The 27,176-nt window shown below is 46.4% G+C and overlaps 1 protein-coding gene across 6 annotated transcripts in view; it reads right to left on the bottom strand.

Annotated features, from left to right (window-relative positions):
- spata13 (spermatogenesis associated 13) overlaps positions 1-27,176 on the bottom strand; it is a 42,065-nt gene that overhangs the window by 6,159 nt on the left and 8,730 nt on the right. For 2 of the 6 annotated variants that reach the window (XM_015341468.2, XM_015341466.2), the window contains 7 exons: positions 9,839-11,578; positions 7,689-7,982; positions 5,648-5,792; positions 2,702-2,832; positions 2,126-2,305; positions 661-846; positions 206-385 (listed from right to left, as the gene is read on the bottom strand). In XM_015341468.2, the coding sequence (XP_015196954.2) occupies positions 206-385; positions 661-846; positions 2,126-2,305; positions 2,702-2,832; positions 5,648-5,792; positions 7,689-7,982; positions 9,839-11,578 (2,856 nt within the window). Of the gene's footprint in view, positions 1-205; positions 386-660; positions 847-2,125; positions 2,306-2,701; positions 2,833-5,094; positions 5,626-5,647; positions 5,793-7,688; positions 7,983-9,838; positions 11,579-13,100; positions 13,340-17,318; positions 17,418-27,176 lie in introns of those variants that run through there. The other 4 variants (XM_015341470.2, XM_015341469.2, XM_015341471.2 and 1 more) reach the window with 4 other exon arrangements.

The raw sequence follows: 27,176 nt of genomic DNA, 5'->3' as shown, positions 1-27,176 counted from the left end.
GATGCTATAGACAAATTTATTATTTTTCAAAAAGGTTACAACAAAAGACTACAACACCGTTCCTTTCCTTTTCCTGCATTCTGCACAGACGTAAATGTCTACACAGCAGTAAAACTCTTTTTTTCTGTTCAGATAAACCATACACGCTCCAGTTCCTCGGCGGACTGGCTTTTGAGCTCTGGAGCTCAGCCCTCTCCTCACTCACATGCAGCAGGAAGCAGGAGCCTATTTCACTCAGGTGAGGCTCTTCTTTGTTGTACTGCTTCTCCAAGTCCTTTAAGAACTTCCTCTGGAATTTGTAGATGTCCTCAATGTTGCTAAAAATAGTCTTCAACTGGCTCTCGCTGAACATTCCTGTGTGCTTCCGACACTGCTTGATGTAGCCCTGTTTAAAAAAAAATCAGAGAGTGGGAGGTCGTCTCAAAACTGAAGCAAGTACAGCTGCCGTCTTTTAAACTTGAGGACCCTTCGCATCTCACTTAGGAACGGGACACAAACTAGAACCATCGCTATCCCTTTGACTCATCACTAAAGCGCTTGCTACAGTAGCTGTGTACGCGACTACACACATGCCCAACATTTTTAGAGTTTTCCCCGTCTTTTAAGCTTGCTCATCTCCACGTGCTGACAAAAAGCTCCAGAAGGAGCAGGCCGGCTGACCTCGCAGATGTCCCTCAGGTGCTTGATGTAGACGCGCTCGGTGTTCATGATCTCCTTGACGACGTTGGTCCTCATCTGGCCCTTGTGCTCCGAGGTCTTGTGTCGGGGCTCCCTGGGCGGGGGGTCCTCTTCGTCCTGGGTGCTCTCTGCGCTTTCGCCCAGCGACTCCTCCTGGTTGACCCTGAGCTGCAGAAATCAAATCAAAGTTTATTTATCAAATGCACAACAATACAGCGTGCGGCGGCAGCAGTTGCTGGCAATGAAATGTCTTTTCTGCGAGCTCACAAAAATCACAAAATTTAGGTTATGAAAATAAGGTTACATAATAATAGATGTAATAGAAATTGAATAAAGCTCAATATGAGTGTGTGCAGTATATACGAGTAGTGCAGTTATGCTGAATACAGTGAAAACTGTGTCCATGTAGCCATTACTGGTGATTTGCTGAAGGAGCTGCAGGTTGGCTATTTAGCAGTCTTATTGCCTGGAGGTAGAAGCTGTTCTGTAGTCTGTTGGACTTAGACCGAATGCTTCGGTACCGTTTACCGGCACACGGCAGGCATGAGGGCTCCGGCTCAGCACCGAGAGTTAAAGAGCCAGAGCCACTTATCGCTCAGAGCCTTCAGAGGGTTAACAGGGCCATTTGGCGAAAAAGCATTTCTCCAAAACCAGGTTACAAGACAAACCTCCATTTCTAACTGCACAGACTATATTTTTTGGCAAAACTGGTCAGCGCCCATACCCTCTTCAGTCCCTGGGTGACTCTGCAACTTAGATTCTTCCCCAAATTAGAGACTTAAGAGACTTCCCCAGATTTCTTTGAATTCAAAATGTGGAGCAGGAGCAACGAGGGCAGGTGCCGTCTCAAAATAAGTCCCGATAACTGCCCCTGATAAACCCTTATGAACCCCACAAGGAGTCGAATAGCACCTGAGGAGCTGATTGAGCGCGTAGATATATCAATCAAGAAATACTGCAAACTACAGAACAAACATCAAAGTGTGAATACTGCTAAGCTTCCAAACAGCCAGACAGGCCAGATCAATGTTTTGTGCATTTTGGCTATTTTGTACACTCATCATGCAATTTATTATGTGATCTGTCCATCCTGTAACCTCTTTATCCGATTCAGGCCCGTGAGGGAGCAGGAGCCTATCCTGAAAAGCAGGATACACCCCAGACGGGATGCCAGCCTGCTGTAGGGCAGACAGACACACACATACACTCAGACTCACACCTGGGCTCATTTTCCAAGAAACCGATTAAGCTACCAGTATGTTTTCGGACTATAGGAGGAGATCAGAGTACCTGGAGGAAACCCACATCAACGCGAGGAGAACATACAGACTCCACAGACAGCACCCCAGGTCTGGACTTGAACCCGGGGCCCCAGCGGTGCTGATCACCGCACCAGGGTGCCGGCGGCGTCGTATCACGTCCTGTTAATACCGCGCAGGACACTTACTCTGACAAAGCTGGAAGGGAACCAGGCCTCTTTGTCGTTGATCCTTCCCCACCACCAGTCCTTGTTGGAAGCATCAAGCACGCGGATAACGTCTCCCGCTTTGAACACCAGCTCCTGGTCGTCCAGGGTGACGTGGTCCCACAGCGCCTCCGCGTGGACCGGCGTGCCCTCGCCTATCAGCTGCGACAGAAGACACACCGCTCACTGAACGGCAACAGAGACCGCGGCAGAAATCCGACCCCTCTATCTCGCACGACAAAAACGTGCCCCGGCCAAATTTCCCCCTGGCCTTTACCGATCATGCCCTCTTCATCCCCATCTTTGAATTGGCTTCATCACTCTGCTCTCCTCCCCACTGAGAGCTGGCGTGTGGGGAGCAGACTGACGCACTATGGCTGCACATTGGTGGTAGCAGTGGGATTCTCCAATACCTATAAAGAGCTCTGAGTGGAGTGTCCAGAAAAGCACTACGCAAGTGTAAGAAATTATTGAATCTGTTCCCCGCACTTTCTAAATTTCTCTGTCTCCGTCCAGGGCGCTGCTGTGTACCTGCGCTGTACCTGGCCGGCGGGTTACCTCGTTGACTGCGAGCTGCTCCCCGCCAGGCTGCAGGTACCGAGGGCTGCCCTCGGCCAGCTCCTCGAAGCTGTAGTCTTCCTCGCTCCCATTGTCGTCCACCAGCGTGGAGGACGGGGCCCCCCCGTCCGCTGAAAATACAGCACACGTTCGCAGCAATGAGACCCCACGTAGGCACCCCTCTAACAGAATATGGAAGACGTTCAAGAGACATTCCGGAAAGTAGTGAACTGAAACCTTCCAACGCAAAGGTTATGACCGTCATCCTAGAGAAAACGAAGTCGCCGCACACAGTTTCACTATGGAAGCAATTATTTGCCAGTTTCATTATTCGCCTGAACGCATCTTGGTTTAGAAAAAAAATGACCATTTTTCGTCCAGATCATTTTTTTTTTTTTAATTCCAGTTAGGCAGCCATGTTTTTCCAGACACTGAACACAGTGTTTCATTCACATTTTTAAATGCAGGGTTGACATTTCACCTTTAGCAGACTAACTACAACCTCTGTACTGTCTGTGGCCATGAAGACTAACGGCGAAGATGACAACTCTGCCCCCATCAGACCCCTGAGCTCTACCGGCCTCCAATTCGGCTAATTCAACTCATAGTTCAGCTGTTTGTCGTCGTCTTTCTGGATTTTCTACAGCGTTCCTGTCTGACGCATCGGTGACTCATGACAATGAGGCTGCAGAAGGAAAGTAATTACAGGATTCTGTCATTTGAGCCCGTGACATTTAAGGGTCATGGAAATGGGGTTTCTATGAAATTAACTTTGCAAAAGTATAATTAACAATGGGCCTGTCAGAGTTTCCCAAAGCACAAATGTCAGACAGAGCCTCTGAAGCTGCAGTGTTGGACAGGCGTGACTTGGGTGCAGTTGCATCACTGGTGTGAAGATCTTTATACTCACTGACCTGATGAATGATACTGTTAAACAATATCAGTATGTTGTGCCTGCTGTTACTATACATAGTAATATGACATCAGTTAAGATGAGCACAGACAGCAAAGACGGATATTAGCATAGATATTAATAACTAAACGTATCAGTATTTCAAAACAAAGACACATAAAAGCAATTTGGGCTCCTTGATGAGCCAGTTATGACCATTGAGCTCACAGCAAAAACTTTTGCACAACAAAAAGTTTCTTAATGCCAGTCCACTCTGATCTTAACGTAGACGGTATATTCAAAACACTCCAAAAGACAGACAGACCAGCAGGCCAATAGTTTCAGCTGAACATAATCAAGTATTGCTCGCTAGTAACCCAGAAAAAGTATAATTGAAGACTACGTGGCAGACAAAACACAAAAGTAAATGTGGACAAACTGTTTCAGTATTAGTTTACAAGCTACATTTCACACACACAACAGATGGTGTGGCTATCAATCATGCTGTAAAAGAAAAAAACATTTACAGAGTTCATTACTTTATCAATACTGAAGTAGAAAGCTTTGTTTCTATTTTTGACTGCATCATTGTCTCACCCCAGAAAAATGTTATCTTTTGAAAATGCGCTGGTGAGGGTTATTTTTAGACCTCTTCTCGATGCAGAAATGCTAGAAGTCACAAAAGAGAAGATGAAGCAGACTGCCTGGGTCTTAAGTCAGCTGAAGCAGTCAAACTCTGAGCAATGCAACAAACCAGACAACCCTGACAAAGCTGTTTTACTCAGTGCTTTTGGGTTTAGTTCTATTAATTCTAGAAAATAAGGAAAATACAGACTGGACAGCCCAGAGAGTTAAAACTCTCGTATACAGTATATCATTGACACTACACCTACAGAACCTACGGTACCTTTACATGTACAAATAAGTAATTCTACACCACACATTTTAAACAGGCGCTCTGTATAAATACATATTATGCATTATATATAGCTGCACTGTATAATTTAATAAATTTTCGTGTATTCTTTCATGGTACCGGTATATCTCATAATTAGCAAGTACAAAATTCGAACAAGAAAAGCCAGATGTCATACGAACCTTATTCAGCACATTTCTGTAATGGAGACTAGTAAAGCTTAAGTATGGAGCCCTGAGGAATCAAATCTAGCAATGCAAGCAACAGAACAATAACAGCATGACTCATCCTTCTGCTTGCCACTTAGGAGACAAGTCTGCTCACTTGTTTTGCTAAAACTAAATCCGAATCCTTTATTCAGATCCATAAACTGCCATCAATCATTTCACTGTAGAGTAAAATCTTGTTTGCACAAACAAACAGAAAAATGCACGTCATTAAGGAAGAGGAGAGGCAGCTGATGTTTCTCTGTACAGATATTCAAGCGATTCAGCTTCACACCCAGCTCAGCACATCACACCCAGCACAGCGCAGCACAGATCCTGCAAACTTCCCCACACTGCAGCCTGCAGACCCAACACTCACCAGTCAGCAGACTTTCCAGACTCCAAAAACGGGTCACCTCCCTTCGTGCCACCATGGCCGACGCCGCGGTACGAGGCCGGTGCACTCCGGAGAGAATCGATGCTTTTGTCAGAAAGACCAGCTCCGAGCGAGCATGGCCTGCTCCCTGCGCAGGAGGGTATTCACTGCGAGCACTGTGCACGGCCCCAGCTGCAGTCCCTCACTCTCGAGTGCCTCGGTGTAAGTGCATGTCAGACTGCTGTCTGTTGACTCACACTAGCAGCCTGCAGTCAATTGGAGGCTAGATTCACAGACACCCTGGGGTTCCACTAGGGAGGGGAACTGAAAGCAGCAGCAATCAGGCTCTGCTCTCTCTAACTGTACAGCGAGCCAGTGCGCGCGCAGACCACAGCATCTGTGACCCTCCGTTTCTACAGAATCGAGAGCTGTTATTTATAAACCAGACGAAGGTGGCAAGCACGAATTCCCCCAGCACCCGGCTCCGTCTACAATAAAACCCCGTGCGCCCGAGGACCACCGCGAGCAGAAACAAAAGGAAATAAAGCGAGCTTACTGCTGGCCACTCTCATTGGTCTCCTGCGGCCGACCCGGTCCAGCCCGATGGGTGTGCTCTGGGAGAAGGCGAACGGGCGCATCCGGGCCGACACCGCCCTGTAAGGAGGCACCTGGTGGGACGGGATGGGGGGTCTCGGGAGGGGCTGCGATGGAGGCCAAAAAAAAAAAAGTGGATGAACAAACAAAAAGAGGAACACCATCCCCACAAAAAACTCCCAGAATCCATCACGCAAAACATAAATGGAGAAAGGCATTAATGGTTCAAACAATGACTGGCTCAAACAAAACATGCACAGCTTTAATTTTGCAAACATGTTCTCCTTAATGGCCCCAGCGTGCGATTTTTAATTTAAGATCAAGGGTCTGAGAGGTCGAGTAGATTGTGCCATTTTAGGCAGCATTAAGAAACTTTTACCAGGAGCTGGGCTCGTTTTTTTTAGGTGTCGCCTGATGTATGATCAGGCTCCTTTCGTGTATTAAAACTGCTTGTCTGAAGACTCTTTTAATCAATTTTAACACCCCCAAATCAGACCAAATGCATGCAGAACAGCTTAGATAGGTTATACAAGAAAATTGTTGTAAGAAAATAACCAACACAAGCAACAAGTTAGTAAATAGTTAGTATCTCTTTTCACAATGGTAATGCTCTGTTCTCTAAATGGTAAATAACAAAACGGCTGTTAATACATTTGGTTTGCAGCCAAATGCCAGTTGCTGTCAGCTGACAGATTCGGCCTGTACCAGGGACAAATAAATGCTGGCACAGGATTTTTTTTTTTCTACTTGTCATTCAAAAGACATCAAAGAAACAAAGTTTAATCACAAAATCGCCTTAGAAAAATACAGGGTAAATGATTATTTGTGACCACTTGGTGAAAATAATCTTTTGAGCGGGCTTTTGCATGCGAAGAGTTTCCACTGTGTATTTGTCTTCTCCCTCGGTGGAAAGTTGTTTGCAGGAGCCCGTCTACCCCACGCAGGAGACGCGCACCGGTAAACCACAAGCACACGCGCCCCTGTGTCGCTCTCGAAAGCGATGGTTTTGAAGTGCGAAGAAAGCGGGAGCCGTTCTGAAACCGCCGTAGTTCAGTCAGCTGCAGTTAACTGTCCACTGCGTTCGGTGAACACCATGCTGAACAGCAATGGGGGCTGTGACATTTAAATTCTTAGATGAATCGCTTAATATCAGAAATTCTACATGGCAAGTCGAAGAAGAACCACAAAGCCAAAAATGCAGATTTTGACAAAAAAAGGGGATTGTTATCAAGACAACTGTGCATCGGGCTTTTTTTTTCTCCCAACTCGATTGGCACAGCCATAAAGACTGGGCCCCAAGGAGGAATAAACTAAATGGACTTCGGTTTTAAATGTTCCGGTAGCAGATTTCAGACCCAGTTGCAGTAAAAAAAGTTAATAGCGGTAACGAGTTAGTTATTCAAGCCATGTTAGTCAATGTCATCGGGCTAAAAAGAGGTCTGCTGTAGCTCAGAAGACAGTCACAGAAGTCAGAAGAGTACAGTTCATACACAAGGACAAAAGCAGGTTAATTATTAGCAGGAGGTAAAGTTGGATGCACATCATGAATGCCTGAGTTCACACACTTTCTGGGTGGGTTTGAAAGCCTTCTATTCCACGGTGAGCCCCTCCCCTCTTCCCTGGAGGAAAATGTAAATGTTTTTAAGGGATGTATCGAACTAGAGATATCTCAGGTATGCAAACAAGACCTCCCCCCCTTCCCCACTGCAGAACAACCTGGAGTAACGGATAGAATGGAGTTAAAGTTGGGGCAGATTTTGAAGCAGGATGGAAAAAAAACACATTCTGAAAGGGCTCCTGTTAGAGGGTTGGCAGAGAGGTCTGTGCTTCACTGAACTGCTGGACAGATGGAGCGATTCGGCAGAACGGTGTGAGAATCCTCCCGGACAGCACCAACAGTAACGGCCGCGTTAGTAAAAGCAAGGCGACAGCAGAAGGAAGTCTGCGGGAAGAACTGCAGGGCCGATGGGCGCAGAGGCGCGGGGCGGTCTGGGAGGCCTTACTTGAGTGAGCAGCTCCTCCATCTCCTCCGGGCTGGGGTGAGCGAAGAGGTCGACCCCCCCAATGACGGAGATGGGCCGACGCTTCCGGCGCCACAGCTGCTGCGCGGAGCTGGGCCGGGCCTCCCCGGCGCCGCACTCTTCCACCACGCCGTCCTCGGGGATGGACAGTGCCCGGTCCGCCAGCTGGCCGTAATCCGACAGGGGCCGAGGCCGCGTCCTGTCCCGGCCCGCGCCCCCGCCCCTCGGCATCCCGTCGCCAGCCAACGAGCTTCGCCATCCGTCCTCGGCGGCCACCTTGGTCGAATGCGGACAGGGTCAGGTGAGCGGCCGCCCCACCTCCGTTCAGATTCAAGGGAAATATTCGCCGTGTGGCGGCGCAACTCAAGCAGGTATGACATAGCAGCGGCCATATCACCCTGCAACTCACAACTGGCAACCCACTGAAGCTCAGCAGGTGTGAGCCTGGTCAGTACCTGGATGGGAGACCTCCTGGGATAAACTAAGGTTGCTGCTGGAAGAGGTGTTAGTGGGGCCAGCAGGGGGCGCTCACCCTGTGGTCCATGTGGGTCCTAATGCCCCAGTATAGTGACGGGGACACTGGACTGTAAAGCAGCTGCCGTCCTTCGGATGAGACGTAAAACCGAGGTCCTGACTCTGTGGTCATTAAAAATCCCAGGGCGCTTCTCGAAAAGAGTAGGGGTGTAACCCCGGCGTCCTGGCCAAATTTCCCATTGGCCCTTACCAATCATGGCCTCCTAATAATCCCCCTCTATGAATTGGCTTCATTACTCTGCTCTCCTCCCCACTGAGAGCTGGTGTGTGGTGAGCGTTCTGGCGCACTATGGCTGCCGTCGCATCATCCAGGTGGGGCTGCACATTGGTGGTGGTGGAGGGGATCCCCATTACCTGTAAAGTGCTTTGAGTGGAGTGTCCAGAAAAGCGCTACATAAGTGTAAGCAATTATTATTGACAACACCTGTCCTTGCATGTCCAACATTTCCCCACTCTGCTATTTGTCAAACCCCCTCGAACGCCGTGCACACCACAGAATAACTTCTTTAGACAGCAGGAGGAAAACCACGCTGTAGTCAAAATTCAGCACCGCTGAAAACCAACTAATAATATATTTAAAAAAATCCAGGAACAGACAGGCTAACCTCTCGGTCAGTCACGGATAAAGGTTTTCCACACATCCACTGAAACATCAGACAGTGTCGCATGGCCATTTCAAAAAATATTTTTAACAAATTAGAATGAATACAATTCCCATGACACCAAAGCGCTAGTCTGAGCTGTTCACTCTGTCCCGGCCGGGCCTGTGCTTTATCCCAGTTTTATTTGAACAGTGGGAAAGGTACTGTACATTCAGCATACTGATAACTGAGCACCTGAGGAGCTGGAGACCAGCCTTCCTATGCTGAATGAGGAACCACAATCGCACAAATCGTAAAGATAAAAAGTAATCACAAATTCTGCAACTCCACCCTTGTGAATGAAAGACACCTGGTGGCATTAATAGGTTGGTTGTCTCTCCATTTTAATTGCACAACCGCTCATGCGCTGCAGCCAAGGACAAGGCCTTTCCATGAGACGGCTGCACACAGGTGAGACGGCCATTGTTCTCCATGCGGAAGCAGAAGCTCAGAGGCACCTTGGGAGAGGTGTTGAGTGCTGTGGGCCGGGATGACCAGCTCTACTAATGGATGCCTAAAAGCCCTCACCAGGTGATAACGTTTCATTTTGCTGCAAGGTGCTGAAATGAAAGGCATCACTAGAGGGCAACAGAATCACACACCTGGGACAGGTCCAAAAGTAATTTGTGAGGTTATTACAAAAAAAAAACAGCACTGTCCAACCTCAGTCTGTGAATACACACCACTTACCACCAAGCGTCTCTCCTGGTTATTTGAGGATTATTCATATTAAAAACACAAGGCAGAAAGTTTCCAGATGCTCCACTGTCTGTGAAAGCCAACCTGGGGACTACGTTTGTGACTAGCTGTGGGGCTTAGCACGCAGCAGGAGGTACCCAGGGGACAGCAGACCCTTCATTTTCCATACCCACGCTGCCTACGTGATTAACCCTTCCAGCGGTGCCATGCGGTTCGGTCTCTGCGCTGTGAAATCTCAACGGGGCGCGCGCGTCTTACCTCCCCTTTCTTGTCCTCTCCCGCAGGCGGGGTGTTGAGGCTCAGCTGCGACTGGCTGCTGACCCCGCTGTCCTCGTTCGTGTCGTCGTAGTACGCCGCGCGCGCCGGATCCTGGAACGACACGGGGCTCTTCCCGGGCTTGGGAGCCGGCCCGTCCGTCCGCGCGTCGCTGTCCACGGAGCTGAGGGAGAGCGTGCTGCGCCGGCTGGAACAGCGCAAGGTCCTGCCACACTCCATCCTCCCGGCGCCGGGGCTCCGAGGCTCAGCGGCGGGTCTGGGCCGTGCGAGGGGCTGCTGGTGCTCTGTGCCGCAGGGAAACTGAGCGGGGCTTTGTGGCTCGCAGCTGTAGTCGGGATAGAAGACCTCATTGTTAGCGCCGCCGAGGCTGAGGGGGCTGAGGGGGCTTGTGAAGTCAGGGCTCACGCAAGGGGAGGGCTCGCTGGCGGAAGAGGGCTGCCGCGTGTCCATGCTTTCGGCAGGTTCTGGGGTCCGGAGCCCCGCCGCGTCCGGTTTGGGCGGGGAGTTTGCGGGGCTCCTGGTGAAAGACAGGCAGCGACGGCGGTCCAGCTCCGTGCAGCTGGAGACCCGCCGGGAGTAGTCATCGTGCAGCTGGCTCTGAGGTCTGGCGCTGCTCCTCGCCGTGCCCTCCGGGAGGCTCTCCTTCCCCTGCACCGCCTGGTCCGTCTTGCTGCTCACCAGCCTCAGCACGGGGTCCAAGTCTCTGGCCCCGATCGGGCTCTTCCAGCGTCTGGACGCCCGCTCCGAGCTGCCAGGCGGGTCGTCGAGCGCGTCCACGGAGGAGGCGCTGACCGCCCTCCCCGTCCTGTGGTTGTCACCGGCGGCCTTGAGCTCCATCAGGTTGGACGTGGACTTCCGCTTGAAAGAGTTCTTCTTGAGGAAGTTGAGGCCGTCGGTGCTTTTGCTCCGCCTGTACACCACCTTGCGGCCGTCCGGTGCCGGTTCGGGCGGCTCGCCTTGCGGGCCGGGGCTCTCGTCCGGGGCTTTCCCCCGCCTGACGTCAAGCAGGGGGATGCGGCCGGCCCCGTACGCCCTGCGGATGCTCCGCGATCGGTGCGTGTTCCTCAGGAAGGAGTCATCCTGGTCCTCGGCTTCCGAGCCGTCCGAACCCGCGCCCTGCTCCACGGGACCAGCGGCGGGGGCCGAGGCGCCCCCCCCGTTCGACAGCGGCTCGCCGGGTGCGCCCCCGGCTCCTTCCTCGCCCGCGACCCCGAGGCCCTCCTTGACCTGGATGCCCTGGAAGACGGACGACCTGAGCTTTTTGAAAGAGCCCATCTTCCTCAGGGAGGAGAGGGCGTTCCACGTGGGGGAGTTCCCCAAGGCCGTCACGGACCGAGGCCCCTCGGAGCCGGAACTGCTCCTTTTCCGCGGAGTGGAAAAGAGGCGCAAGATCTTGGACGGGTTCCGCTTTTCGTTCTCCATCTCCGAGTCCTGACTGTGGACGCCATTGGCTAAACCACTGTCCAGGTGACTTCGCCTTGGGGGTTTTAGGCCCTCTTCCATGATTAGAGGTCTATCAGCTATTCCTCTGGGGTATCCATCTGGAGCCACAATATGGCTGCTCCCATTCCTATGGGAGTGAAGGCAGTTTTTGTTGCTGGGAGTACTGGGGGGGCTATCTTCCTCTGGGGACCCCAACTCTGACCCCTCCTGCACGGAGTGTCCCCCTCCCTGGGCCTTGCATGTGTTGCAGGGGACTGTTTCTTCTGCGGATTGCACCGCCTGTAACAAAGCACACAAAGGCAGCATTTAGCAAATCTTTTTCACACGTTTTCTGTCACAATGGGGGCTCAGACCCTTTGTAGTCACTGCGGAACACAAGGAACATTATGAGCTCCACAATAAGCTCCCGTGTGACCGAGTGAAGTGGAAGAGGGCTGGAACCACCAAAAAAAAAAGAAAGAAAAAAGTTCAACCTTTGAGAAAATTCCCAACGGAAAAGTCAGAGGAAAATAAAAAAAGTGATCAGAAAAAGGCGTTGGTTTAATTTCTGGAAAAAATGCATATTTGTCTTAGCTCTTGTAGTATTTGGATTAAAAACCATATGCTGAATTATGTTTAGCGTCCAATAGATAAAAATATTAATAAAAGGCTTAATTTCGGTCATGTAAAGGGCTAGTACTACACAATACTACTTTTTCACATTTAAAACAGGACACATTCGTTCACGTCTCCCATGAGTAGAGCTAGACAATTGTGAAGTCCTGAACCTTTTCAGAGTGTTCTAAATTTACTAAATGACAATAAGCATAGCAACCGCACTTGCTGAATCACTAGGTTTTGGGTGACCAACAATTCCATTTGAAAAAGGATAAAAAAAAACTGCCTACACTCTACTTTAGTCACTAAAGACCAAGCACATTCATTCTGTGAAGCTGCCCAGGGGCGGGGCGGGAGGGGTGTTAAACCAGCAAGCTGCCCAAGACGCGAACCGTCTCCCTGCCATCTGCAATGTTATCTCATACCAGCGTCAACAGTTGCCGTGCCAACCTGGAGCAGCGCTAGGAAACAGGAAGTGAAGCCCCTTAGCACCCACAGATGAGCGGGCGAGAACTTCTCCCAGCTCAGCACGACAAGTCCAAGTCATACCCGGAGACGTGTCGCGAAGCCGAAGCGCTCACACACTCGCTCAGGCCTGGGTTTTAAGCGCTGTGCTACAGACAATGAGAATCAATAAGACCCGTAACTCTCCCACACAAAGAACTGGCTGATAGTGCGTTTTAATCCGAAGTTGACAATGAGCTTAGCTGTTCTTTTTCCCCCACCCCCAAACACAAAAACACCTTAAAAGCATTAACTATTTTTATCCAACTTAAATACCAAACACTAAAGTTCCCTTATTAAAAAAAACAAGTTTGTAGGCAACAGCATTGCAGTTGAAAAATGCAGTTCTCCGTTTTTTAAGACAAATCGCTTTAAGTGAACTAAAAAAAAACACGACTTGCAAAAGTTTAGTCACTGAACAACCAAGTGAAAATTAAAGACTAGAAGTTTTTTTCCAGATAATAAGTCATTACTTATTAGTCATACAAACATGCTTATCTGCTACTAGAATACCGCCTAATAAAACAACCCCTAAGACCATCTCTTCATTTGTATTACAAGAGGTTACGAACTCATCAATATGATATATCTGTTAGAAAAGGATGTAAAAAAAAAGTTTTCAATGGTTCAATGGCTAGCTTTAATTAAAGTTAACTAAAAGGTGAGGAGAGATGACGAAGGGAGAATAAATCCTTCTTACCGGACTCATAACCACCATGAGGAAACGCCGGGACAGCTGCAGGCTCTACATGATCCCTGCAAGCCAGCCAGCCCTGTACAGTGAGCAGACACAGCCTGGGGAACCCGTCCGAGAGACCCCTGAACAAAGCTGCCACTCACGAGGCTCCCTGCAGCCAGCCCGCTCGCCCATCGCCACGGCAGCCAGAGTGTGTTCAGAAAGGGAGGGAGCCCTGGAGCAGGGAGAGCAGAGTGTGTGCAGGCAGGGGGGGGGGGGCGGGCTGATTTAGACCTGTGGGGGCGGGCTCTTGCCAGAGCCCAACTGCTTGTTTGTTTGGGAGATAGGGTTATATCGCCAAGACAATGGCGAAAAGGAGCTGAGGGATGTAACAGCTTACGGTCCCCAGTGGGGGAGGGGGGGGCGCTTCTGTGGTAATGAGGCCACCGGCTGAAAGACAAAGGCATTTTGGGAAATGTGTGAGGCATGGGAAGCTCGCTCCCCCGCCATCGTCCCGGTGCGGCTCTGCGAGAATGAAACCGAGTCACAGGGGGCTGAGAGTCTTGCACCGAAGTGTGCCATCAACTCTCTCTGTACTGAGGAAAAACTCGGGAAAACCTCTGGAAGCGTAGGGCAGCTCAGAAAAAAAAAGGTGCTTTGCAGTGAATTCACGCACACAATGACATCAAAACCACTTTAGAAATCTCATACTCCAGTGGAAGCAATATTCTTGAGTCCTTCGGGTAGAGGACACTGGGAATAAATTGTTTAAAAGTAATACAGGAGAAGTATTAAAGTTTCAGATTTTGCAACACTTAAGCTGCCCTGAGTTTACCGACTAAACCTACTGCTTGTGGCAGCGCAGGCAAAGCAGCAGGGAATGCAGTGATCTTGGGCCCCTTTCACAGCCAGCTCTCCCACACGCTAGACAATCACAGAGCTGGCTTCCCAGGCTCTTTCTCCAGGCGTCTAGTCCCTCTCAGCCATTTCAAACTACTGCACTGGACATGGAAAAAGACCCATCCTGACCCCTTCCTGGTGGTTTAAAATCCATGGCAGATAAACACTGACGGGCCGCAGGTGACTGTCGGGACTGACAGGTAATTGACAGGATTGTAATCCATGAAATCGCCAACGACGGATTCAAGCGCACCAACTGCTTGTACTGTCGCGATAATCTGCGTGCACCTGCGGTTCACCTTTTACAAATCTGTTCATCTACCTCATTCAATCATGACCATTTACAGGTCCAGGATGCAAGGCCTCTCAATATTCGACATAGACATGGAAGGAAGGCGTGTCCAGCTGACCTCCGAAACGTCAACATTCAGCCTTCAGAACTACTCCCAAACCCTTCCCCCCTCCTACAGCCTACGGTCCTGCAGCAAGGACGCAGGCCAGACTGAGCCCCAGCGTGAAGGAAGACTGGGCTTCCTCTAAGCTAGAAGCGACATCAAGAGCTCCCGCGCAGTGTGCAGTGCTGAGCTTATCATTAATACTACACCCCTCTAACACTACCCTGCCACGCCCATGTTGCCATGGCATTTATCCACACAGAATCACTGCCCTCGCTCCCCATTTCAGGTCGGCGCTGGCTTTGTCCCACACGGGGCACCAGCACACACCAGCACACACTCGCACAAATCCCACAAAACTGGCCAGATCGCAGCAGGAGGATAAGGCTTCTGCCAGCGCCAAGGGTATATCCACAGCAGACAAGCAAGACTAAGCTATCCTGCCCTTTTATTCGTATTATTCCTCATTTACCTTTGACCGGTGAATGTATTAGCTTGCTTTACTTAAAAGCAGTAGGCTCTGGGAATGTATCTAATCAGTTTCTCATTCAAAACAAGGAGGCGGAGGAGGATTAGTTCACACTGATTTCAGAAAGATAACGCAATTTGTTGTATATATCACAGTGATAATGAACATGGAGGAGTTTGTTTTCTATCAAAGGGTGCCCAAGTACAGTAGATTCCTCCATTTCTGACTTGTACCCATCTCCATTTTCACAGCCAGCATAAAACGGGATCCCACAACAATATAATTTCTTTAAAAGGTCTGGCCATCAGCTCTTATTTTCCTCCTATACCACTATGCAGATGCGCACAAAGATGATTTTTTACATGTAGTGTACCGGTATACATTCAGAAAACTGCATTACACTTGCTGAAACAATCTAGAGCAGTTCAAACCCAGAGCCACTCTCAGAACGCACATACAGAAAGAAGCCCTGCAGACCCGTTACCTGGAATAAAAGGTTATCTCCTAACGCACACAAAGGTCGAGATTATTTTGTGCAATGCAATGCATATGTCTATAGATTTCAGTGTCATAAGCATTTTTTGTTCATTTTTGCTCACATGCAAAAAATGTTAGTATTTGTTTTTGTTTGTTTGTTTGCTTGCTTGTTTGCTCAGGACCATGAACAGCGATGTGCCAAGAGTCTTGATTGTGTGTATTTTCAAGTACCTTTCAAGATGGGCGCAATGAGGACGCATCAGATATTGTTCAATTAGGGCTCAGGTTCTTGCAAGCTGACACAGGCTGTGGGAAGATTCCATAATAACACAGCTGCTATCTTTTTTTGCTGACAAGAAATAGCCTAAGATATTTAAACAAACATGTGGGTAATTACAACAGTGTCTTCCCTTTTGCACAGTACCCGTTGTTTTCTTAGTCTTGTTCAATCTGCGAGTCTGTGAGGCTGGAAAGTGAGCAAGTCTGAACCCAGAATGGTGCTTATGATGCACAGTTTTACAGTAGTGGTACAGAGTAAGTTATGTCTCTCCATAAACGGCACAGAAATACAACCAATTCAGAGCATTTGTTATGGGTGGCAGAGCAAGCAGCAAAAGTATACGTTAAACAATAATACAAGTACATTTAAGGTCACAAGCTGTAATTTAAGGATAGGTTTCAGTAGAAAGCTACACTGCGGGCTGATGACATCAGAGCACTTAGTGTAAACATACAGTACCTGCTTCAGAGCTGTAAGAAGTCACATGTGACACCTGAACTCAGCATGCTGTCTCTATTACATTTATTACACACATTAAGACTCTGTCACTTGAACTGGTACTTTCAATATTTACAATATTCATCTGAAAGTTTAGTACAATAGTGGCAATAAGAATGATTTTTATGAGTAATTCGATTTGTAATTGTACACTAAAACAAGTAGAAACAAATTAACTGTCATCTTGTCATCTTGGTACTTTTCACTCAGTCCATTTAGAAACAGCCAATCATACCATGTTAAACAATCTCACAGGATAAGTGTGTTTACCAGGCCTGCTGCTTCTTTGTGCTCATTTTAAAAGATCTTTTAAAATGTAATTCATTCTTAAAACAAAGACTCATAATAAAATAAAATTCAAGCAGATTTATACATATATATGAAACGTTGAAATATGCCAGTTTCCAGAGATATAAGTACATTAAAATATACCTGAAATATTTGGGTCCTTTTTAAATAAAATGTATAAATATACATTTAAGATATATTATTTTAGATTTTTCACCTAAGAAACACAATCAAGGACTGTAGGTGCCCTTTAAGACCAGTGCAGATACTGGCCCTGGCAGATATTTTATCAACTGGGTTTAATTGAAACACAACAGAAAAAAATCCAATTGTTGTAGGTTTTAGGCTGTAGTGAATCAGGTTTTACCACTTATTTACTACATGTAATAGGATTTGGGCCAATATCAAATCAAACTTCCTGCCCATTAACCATTTCGAAATGACATTCCTGGGATGAGCATGTGACTTAGTCAGGCTGCTTCTACAGCACCTCTTAAAAACCTGCAAACAGGTCATGAGTTTGGTCATTTTCGATGGGCTGACTGATGCGATTTATTCTGGGCCTTTGTCGTAGTGGCTCTGATAAAGGGACAGCAGCAGGATAAAAGCACACCGAGGCAGGGACTGAATTTAGATCAGAACATGAAAAGAAATAACAGAGTTTCCAAAAACAGGAATTGCAAGTCTGCGGACTGAGAAAGAAACAAAGGAAATGAGCAGATGGTCAATGGAGGCATGTCTAAGGTTACGTCTGCACTGCCTCTATATTGAACAACTTGTTCAGCTCCTCACTCCGGAAAAGCAGCAAGATAAACACTGCACAGACAGTGTAAGTTATCCAAGTATCTTTGTTTCCTTTTTTTGGCTTTGATCTCACATTACAAGTGCAATGCAGCCTATCTCTGTTATTGTTACAAGAGTGAAAAATTACTTACCAAAACCATGGCTTAGTCCAGCACCACAGAAAAGGACCAGCCAGGCCTGGGGGATGAAAGAGGAACTTTGTCCCCTATCCAGCAGTACACAGCAACAAAGGTTAGGTGAAAGTTGTGTGAGACCTGCTGTTAATCAGTAACTCAGACACATCAGCACAACAAAGTGATAAAGAGGCTGATCTAATCAACTCACACCACCGAGATGTACTTGATTTCAAGTGCAGCTCAGATATATTGAAGAGGTTTAATGCACCGTTACACAATTCATACAAAACCCTAAACAGACCCTGCCAAAGCGCACTGAGGACAAAGAAAAATTGTGCAAGCTACACCTGTGGAGGAGGGGTGCTGAACTTGACTCTGTGACTTTTCTCCCACATGTCTAAACGCCATGCAGATTTCTGCTGTTCATGCTGCAGGCAGCATAGGTTCACAAACCACAGCTTGTCATTAACCCAGTTATTATTCATCCACAATCACCTGTGATGTATGTGTAGGGTCCTGCTATTCAGTGTTTATTTTATAATACCACTTTTTCAAAGTAATTCAGGACATTGCATCTTCACCACATCTCAATTAAGCAAATCTTGTTCACTTTCCTGTGAGTATAGGGAGTTTTTGTATAATTCTTGTAATTATTATACAATTCTGCACTGATGTTTCCATTCTGTTGAAGAGACTGTTGCATGTGGATGTCTCTTTCAACAACTGGCAAAAATAATCATGCCATCACATGTACAGTATATTCATTATAAACCTCAGGATTAGTGATCAGAGGGCCCTGCAAGTTGTGCCTGAGAGGCTAAGCAGACAGAACACCAGTTGGGTGAGATGTTAAAAAAGACACAGTTTGGCTTGTTTCAAAATCGTCTGGATTCTGGAGCTTTGAGCTGGGAAACAGAATTATCCAAAGGCAAATTTAAAGAGGGTCATTTGACAAAGAATAGTGAAAATGCTCAATCCGTTCCCACTGCTGATCAAAAAGAAAAAACATTCTTCTTGATAACACACACCGAGTAAACTACAGATGACTTTTACTAGTGTATTTGCAGAACTGGCAGGCTTGTAAGGAAACAGATTGTCACTCTTGACCTTTGCGAGTATCGCTGTGAATTTTGGCGATACTTCACATTTGTACAACATTAACGAAGGCAGAGGTTTTCCACATGAAAGAACAGTTGAAACAATTTAAACAAATTACATCATACCCCAGCCAGCAAGAGCTGAAAAAAGTACAGCCTGTTCAAGTAGTGGCCAATTAATTTTAAACAGCTTACTGCCATTAATGTCTAGAAAACAAAACACAAGGGCATATTTTGAAATAACCAGGCTTGGATATAGCGGTGACTAATCTCCAAAACCTCTCTTTTTAAAGAACAAAAACTCTTAATGCACGTCGACCACTTATATCCACTGACCTTTAACTGCAGAGTATTTCAAATCTTAAAAGACACAGAAAAAATTCTGGTTTGATTTGATGAAAAAACCTGGAGGAAATGAGCTGGGCAGAAATTAAGAGCCCACTTGTGCTGAGACTGTGGAATCCAGGTCTCATTTCTTCAGAGTAAAGTGTGGAAAGTGCTTATTCATTACTACTTCCAGCTAAATATACTGAGATGGCGCCTCTGCTGCTTCTCCTTGTATAATTCCGATACCTCACACACATTAGGTTTCCTTCAGCAGAAAAAATAGACCGCAAATGCTGCAGGACAGACCAGATTGTATATCCTTATATGTATCAGATTTACTGATGCAGAAAAAATGAAGACAAGCATGAGTTTGTTTCCGTTATAGTTCACATTGTTAATGCAATAAATGAGAAACAGTTCATAAGGACATGCTTACTGTATATCCAATCTATATGAATGATGCACCCAGTGTATGTTGTTCAACAAACAAAATTAAATCAAAGAGTTTGGTACCTTAAAGCCTTTAGCAAACACTAAGCTACTGTTGGGTACTGACTTTGCAGCTAATGATTGGTTGGGTGAGTTGAATCTGGTTGACCAGTCATTTTACAATACGCTACAAAGACAAGCCAGTGATTGATCACTGCGACTAAGACACCTGTTTCACAAAGCAGAAATATCATGCTTGAAGAAATTTGATAACCTATTGCTTAACAAGATGCCGAAATATGATAGCACATGTTCCTAAAACACAAACATCCTTAAGTGAAAAATCTGTTGTTCACATTTCAGCCACTCATGTGTAATCCTCTGGCACGCTGGTGTCGATGACCAGAAACCAAGAGACGCTGTATTCGGCCAGGAAAACATGGACTGAAACTTGCCAAAGAAGTTTCAGTGTTTATCTGATCTGAAGCTCAGCCTGCAGTTTCCCTTCCACATTCCCCAAAACAGTAGGGAGGTGATTCAAAGAAAAGTCTGTACTGAGCATTTACACATTCCTGAAGTACAGGTAAGGCAAAAGTTCCCCCTTCACTTTATATTTGCCTAGGAGCCTCCCACTGTTTAGCATGAGTCATGCATGCACCAGTTTGAATTATGTAGCATTACAGAAGTCACCGATATTAAACTAGAATACTTCAGCATACTGTACATACATACTTTTATCAGTGCATGACCTGACTACTTAATAAGGAACACCCAATACTACTAATAGGTTACCCAAATATGCAGACTAGGAACAAATAAGTTAAAACAACAGATGTATCATCAAGTGCTGTAAATGTGCATGCACAAAGTCAGTGCACGAAATTAATGATTTATCTGCTCAGGATAAAAGGGATAACTTACTTCTGTTCTCTCCAGACAGGGAGGTGGCAATTAATTTTATTCTTCTCGGTGGTGATTGTTGGCCACAAAGCTTTGAATACAGCCATAGAAAAGACTGTTTGCTCCTAAAACCACTTACTTTATTGAAAAAAAGGTGCTGGCATTTTAAAGCTTCCTATGAGCAATTCAGGAAGCCATTCGAATAGCCTTTCTATGACCTCCTCTGCTTCTTTATTCCTTAAGAGCACACTGGTGGTTTGCTTTTCACTAAAAGAATGCAAATAAAACAGTGAAGATTTCTGTCTGTATGAAAGTGATTTTGAACAATGCAAATGCATATTTAAATGTTTTTTTTTTTTACTTTAAGACTCAGTTGTGGGAGTTTTTCCTCCCAGCAAAGAGTGAACCAAACTTACTGGAAGGAAGTGAGGACATGCAAAATATTTCAGGATAATTTATTTTTTTAGATGATCAGAAAACAGCAAAATAACCAAATGAAAACAAACAAGATTATACATTTAAAAAACTTTCACTGTTGCAGAGTCTCAAATAAATAAGGGGCATGAGAAGGTATTGTCACCCGTTGTGGAGCTGTTCTTAGGTAGAATAAGACGATCTGAATCAGCAAATCTCAGATTAAGTATTGGACTATACTCCTACAATAAATCCTTAAGGTAACCTGAATGTTCAGTGCCATATATATAGATGGACGACCTTAAATCTAAGGATTTAAGGACAGAATTTACAGGTGGAGACAGAATAGTTTAAGCCAGCACACTAACCAAAGACTTCTTGACATAAGGAATAATATTTGTAGTATTTAGATACTCTACAAAGTAAGGCATTACAGCAGTCTAATCTTGAATGGGGTATTTTTAACACAGGCGTGATAGCAGCAGTCTTCACACCTGAGGGCCAATTGAAGAACTCATGGAGTCGGTAACAATTGGACAAAGAACAGAGAAACCAGATTGGAGAATCAGGTCTCCTTTCTGCCATCAACTCAATTAAATGAAGTGAATTAACAAAAACTGCAAAGTGAATGGACTAGCAAAGCAAAACAGCATCCCAGTTAAAAGGAAGCAACAGAAAAGAAAGAAAACCAACTGAAAGTACACATTTGACACATTTATGACAAAGAAACATCCAGAAGAAGTACCACCTTCACTCATCTGCAATATGAAACACTGCAAGATAGACCTGTGTGAGTCAAGGTTCTTATGTACCTGTAGCTAACAGCAGATAGCTATAAAATCATTATTTGAGGTTGACAGGCTGTATTACAAAATTGCAGTCCTCAGTTGTCCTCTTGGGCAACATTTTGTGATGAAACTCAGGCAGGAATCCAACTATTACTTTGTGAAATTAAGTGAAAACAAGCTCCACTCAACAAATACACAAAACGTGCACAAACACACAAAACAAGTATCTGTCTTTCGCCCCTATAACTAACAGGAAAAGCTTGTTTTTGCGCCTCTTGAACCCTGCAGTGCACAAATGTGTCCATGCTCTATTACCTCCCATTTTATCACTGAAAAGCAAACAATGGAAATAGTACAATCTTTGAAATGTGGTAGTTAGTAATTTCAGACAGCTGACAAATGCTCAGGTTACTTTTAGCTCTCATATTCTCACGTTTTGGAAAGTGGGTCAGACCTGCAAGCTTGTGCACCTCTCAGCTCAGGCCAAGGAGCAGCAGGCAGGTTGACAAGGAAACCTGTAGCAGCGAGAGGCATGGGAACAGCAGAGCAAACAGCAGGCACAGAACACACAGCTCTCAGCAGATCTCATTAATGTCAGAGCATGTTTAACTGACAAACAGGAAACCCAGAGCACCAGTACAAGGCCGTGTGAATGTCACCTAGCAAAGTGAATTACGAGTTACTGACGGCCTTTGTTTCCTTTCACTTCGAGCAACGCTGAAGTACCAAACAGTTCACTACCTGCTACAAGACGAATCACAACATTAAAAGCATTAGGACCTCACCGGCACGTAACGCACACTCCGAAATTATCGAGAGCTGAAATCACAGAGATCTCTAGATGTCCTAGTGGTGTTGCGGTAGATCCCCTGTCAAAATGTGGAAGGGAAATACCACAGCTCTCACGCGGTCTTCTAGGGGATCAGCGCTTTCCTTTGAAGTCCAGTTTTGTGACTGCCGTAAGGCTGACAGAGCAATGCAGAACCTTTAATCCAGTTTGATTAATACTACAAAATGAGTTGGTTTTAAAGAATGTGCTGGATTGCTTCAGAGACCTATGACGATTAAAAAGGCGGGGGGGTGGGGTGGGGGAGGGTACAGACCACGACGAAGGGTTATCCCCCTTCCCCAGGCTCTCAGCTGACCCTTACAGCTCTCCTGTTTAATTAACCTCCCACCGGGCAGTTCAGCAGGCTGGCCTGGGCTTCTGTACGACTCAACGGCCAGATGACAGAACACAGGCATCTCTCCCTCACAATCCCGCTGTCACGTGTCAGAGTCGAGCCAGCAGGTCCCCCCTGTCCGGGGCTTGGGGAGCCAGTGTGTCTGCAGCCGCTCCGGGTCTTTTAAAAGCAGCAGCTCCTGGAGACCTGGCAGGAGCTGCTAAACCGGTCCAATCAAACCAATAACGATCCCCATTCATGCTGGGAACCCGACACTGCAGGACCAGGGGTGGGGACCTCCGTATTACCTGAAAGCCTGCGTTCACACCTGTAGCAGCAGGGGGCAGAGAACCTGACTATCGGGCTATTGATGGAAAGAAAGTTTGTCTCTGCCAATCCTACAATCCCCATGTTCTCCTGGGTTTTCAAGGCAGGTGGGAGGTGAACGTTTTTAGCAGCATGTTTTTTGGAGTCTAGCTTTTGGCCCCCCCTTAAGGCTGCTTGGCTGAGAATGGCCCAGAAATGTATTCAATTGAGCTACAAGACTCAACTTTCTCTACATCTCATTCATCTTTCTGCTTCTATATAATGTTAGCAGCCACTATGAGTTTCACCGTGATGGGGGCTTATAGGTATAGAACTGCTGTCTTAACAGAATTTGAAGTCTCTTAAGGACTCACTCCAGTGAGGTGAAACTAATCAATATTTATTCCAATAATCTATAGACACTGCTTTCTCTTAAAAGAAGCCATAGCCCCAAACGTTGGTCCTTGTATAATAGACAAACATAAGATACAACATAATTATGTGTATTAACTTAACTGGTGACTATCTCCAATAAGTCATAAAATTATTTACAAATAAAAAAATGTCTTGGCAGGAAATTTTGGAGTATTCAATTCCATCACTTTACAAGCGAGGCAATTTGCTGCAACAACTAAGGAGAATTATCATTTTGAAGCTTACATCTTTAGTCTCTTGTAGCATGACTGCCACCTACTGGCTAGCTGAAGGAGAGACAAGAAGGCAATTGACAGCAATACTTGAAAACAGCAAAGTCACAGATGCCCAGAAACACCAGAAAGTCAAGAAACGTGGAATTGAATTTTTAATTTTTCCTCAAATCCTGAATCCCCATAATCAGTTTGTCATACAAGTTGCATGCAGGTCCAAGCAGAATCTAATACTATATTTAAACATCTATGATCACGCCATAATTTATCATTTTAATCATCATAATATTTTTTTTACACTTTAAATCAAATAATATGAATTTATAGCTACCAAGAAATAGCTGCCTAGTGTCAGGTTTAGAATGGACGTAGATCTGAGAATCGTCAGCACAGACGTGGTCATTCAGACCATGTGATGTTAACATCCGACCAGCTGAACATGTAAATGCAGAGTAGCAGTGGCCCAGTACTGAACCCGAGGAACTGAGGAACACCAGACTTAATGAACCCAACTTCAGAACCGAAACCCCAAGAGAGAAGAAGAGTCATTGATCAGTAAGGCAAGAATTGATTCATTTTAGCGCAACGTCAGACATTCCAAACACAGCTAGAGGAGAAGGTTGTGTTTAACAGTGGCAAAAACAGCACTGAGGTCGAGGAGAAGAAGAAGTGTTAGAGAATCGGCACCAGCAGCCGCAAGAAGATAGAAACTTTAACAAGGGCAGTTTCTGTGCTGTGTAATTGTCTGAAACCAGACTAGAAGGGTTTGAAGAGGTTATTTGCAATGAGATGACTGTTTTATTGAACTTCAATAGCAATTCCTAAAATTGTGCAAGAAAGCATAAGCATAGGTAGGACATAGGGTGAACATTGTTTAGGTTGTCCAGAGCCTGATTTGGTGTTTTGGGTAACAGCAGGCCCCTGGTGCCACTCCAGTGCTCAAGGGCTCAAACAGCTGGTGGATTTCATGTGCGATACTAATTTACTTAGGTATGCAGTGTCATGAAAAAGAGAAGAACCAGCATACATAGACATACAGGGAGGAGGATTAACTTTCCGACTCCCAAACACATGAGAAAAGTGCACTGATGACCTCAGCGCCTGGCCAAGTTCACTGTGGGGCTGTGTGTCTGAAAGGATCGTCACTGATGTCATGGTACTAAAGCCTGAAGCGCTGGGGCACAGCCCTCGCTTAATGACAGAGGCTCGACGCTACTCAATTAGAAGCTACGGAAATAACGACCTTCGGCATGCCAGCTTGTATGAGAGACTGAAAAAAATGTATAGAAACCAGAGTTGTCTTTACTTTACCGAGGAACACAAACAGCTCTTCCATTGGACCACAGCAACTCTTTCCCCACCAACAGTTGAACCTCCTTTGAAGGCATTCATTCCTGGAGGCCTGGGATTAGACCCGTTCTTGCCCAGAACCCATTACCCAGCTTCATTTTGACTCAACAGGCAGGAGGAAAGCCTGTGGAGCAGTCTCCCACTCACACACGCTCATTTCCCAATCTCGTGTCTCACGTCCCATTACAGGTTACTGAAGAAGCCGGAAGTCAAGATACTATCTAAACATTATGCATCATTACAATAGAGGAAGCCTTTTGAAGTTCCCCCATCACAAGTGTGCTGATGTTACTAAGCTGCCCCCCTCCCTCCAAATTTTTTCCCCCCCACTCATGACTGAGTACCAGGAGAGAGGCTGCCCTAAAGGGCCAGCTCTGTCTCTCCCCTGGGAACCCGGCACCTGTAATTTATAAGCAGCCTTTTAAGAGCTGAGTGAAGAAAGAAATCTTGGAAGGGAACCTATTGTTTCAGTACAGCTCACTCAAGCAAAACACTGAACCGCAGCACAAAGGGGACAGTTCATTTCTTTTTCACTGAAACACAAAGGCCACAGACTGAAGAGCTCTGAGGAAATACTTCTTTTACATTTCCATAATTGCTTGGAATGCAAAATATTTATCTGTAAAAACAATGGGGTGTCAGTACTCACTGGTGCCAATGAGGAAGATGGTGCCAATCCACAAAGTGCTGTGGATTGTTGTGGTGCTAGTAGTGTTTTTCCCTACTGTACCCCACGGTGACACGTTCGAAGGGTGATGCGTTTGTATAAATAAATTGACATGCCTGTCAGGTAGAAATGTGTGAATCATTTATTGAGGGAGGAAGAAACAGTTGTAGACCCCACAAGCAAGCTCACCACCACTATCCTGAAGAGGCGAGACTCCATTCATACCACCACTACTACTACTACTAATAATAATTCCTTACACTTATATAGTCCTTTCTGGACACTCAAAGCGCTTTAGAGGTAATGGAGATCCCCTTCACCACCACCACCAGTGTGCAGCCCCACCTGGATGATGCGACGGCAGCCATAGTGCGCCAGAACGCTCCCCACACACCAGCTCTCAGTGGGGAGGAGAAGAGAGTGATGAAGCCAGTTCAGAGATGGGGATTATTAGGAGGCCATGACTGGTAAAGACCAATAGGAAATTTGGCCAGGAACACCGGGGTAACACCCCTACTCTTTCCAAGAAACTCCCTGGGATTTTTAATAACCACAGAGAGCCAGGACTTCGGTTTTACACTTCATCCCAAGGACGGAGCCCATTTTACAATATAGTGCCCCCATCAATATACTGGGGCATTAGGATCCACACAGACCGCAGGGTGAGCGCCCCCTACTGGCCCCACTAACACCTCTTCCAGCAGCAACCTTAGCTTTTCCAGGAGGTCTCCCATCCAGCTACTGACCAGGCTCACACCTGCTGAGCTTCAGTAAGTTGTCAGTTGTGAGCTGCAGGGTGAAACGGCTGCCTTTCTCTTGCATTAGTGGGATAGTTTCACTTGAACCAGTGCATCATAACAATGGTCTAGCTAGCCCATTCTGTGTGGCCCACCCTCAACCGATCCCTGTAAACCCATTTCCCAGAGACCCCCCTGGAATGGGTGGCTGCTGTTCCCATCCCGATCCGCACAACATGGAATGCAAAATGACAGCCCCCCACACCATACCCCACCCCTGCTGTCCGCCAGCGCTGCGCAGGTCTCCAGAAGAGGCTGCTCCTCTCTCCTATTACGTGTGCACGCTACACCTATGCATAACGCCTGAAGAAGGCTTCGCATGTCAAAACGTTGTCTTTTTCTTTTCAGCAGGGAATAAACCTTTTCTCGTTCCTTTGCAGCCTACACGTGCTGACGCAGCTCCCTACTCGAACTTCTTCCACGTGTGCATCCTGACTGATGCCTGGTCTCCTCACGACTCTCTTTCAGGTTCAATGGTTTGTTTTAGGCAGCAGCTGGTGGCAGGCAGCCCGGTCACTTCTGGAGTGGAGGCAGCTGTGTGCGAGAGGGACAAGATCGCGTCTCCACGTTGGCTGTTCAGAATCTCAGAAATTCAGTTAGGGATATACAGAAATGTGACGTATGCAAACAAGACAGAGAGTGTGAGGAATTTTGATTTCAGTGTTTTGGATCCATCTATATTCAACGCCATGAAAAACGTTCTGGCCAACACTGGATTCCAAGCCACATCGGAGCGATTAAGTGCTTTTTTTCCCCTCTTCCACCCTTGAGCGCATAGCTTGCGATGATCAGCAAAGACAGAGAATGTCAGGGGCTAATGAGGGATCAAATCTTTAATCCCTGAAGCAGTTCAATATGAGCAGAGACCGAGAAGTGATAATGAGGTATATACCCCGTGATTTAAATTACAGTGAATAAAACTGTGACGGTAAGGCTAGTGATCGGTCATGGAAAACTGAGGACAGCAGTTAAACCAGGCAGACTGACA

The sequence above is a fragment of the Lepisosteus oculatus genome, chromosome 5, assembly GCF_040954835.1.
Source record: "Lepisosteus oculatus isolate fLepOcu1 chromosome 5, fLepOcu1.hap2, whole genome shotgun sequence".
Taxonomy (NCBI): domain Eukaryota; kingdom Metazoa; phylum Chordata; class Actinopteri; order Semionotiformes; family Lepisosteidae; genus Lepisosteus; species Lepisosteus oculatus.
This window is presented reverse-complemented; position numbering and strand designations above follow the sequence as displayed.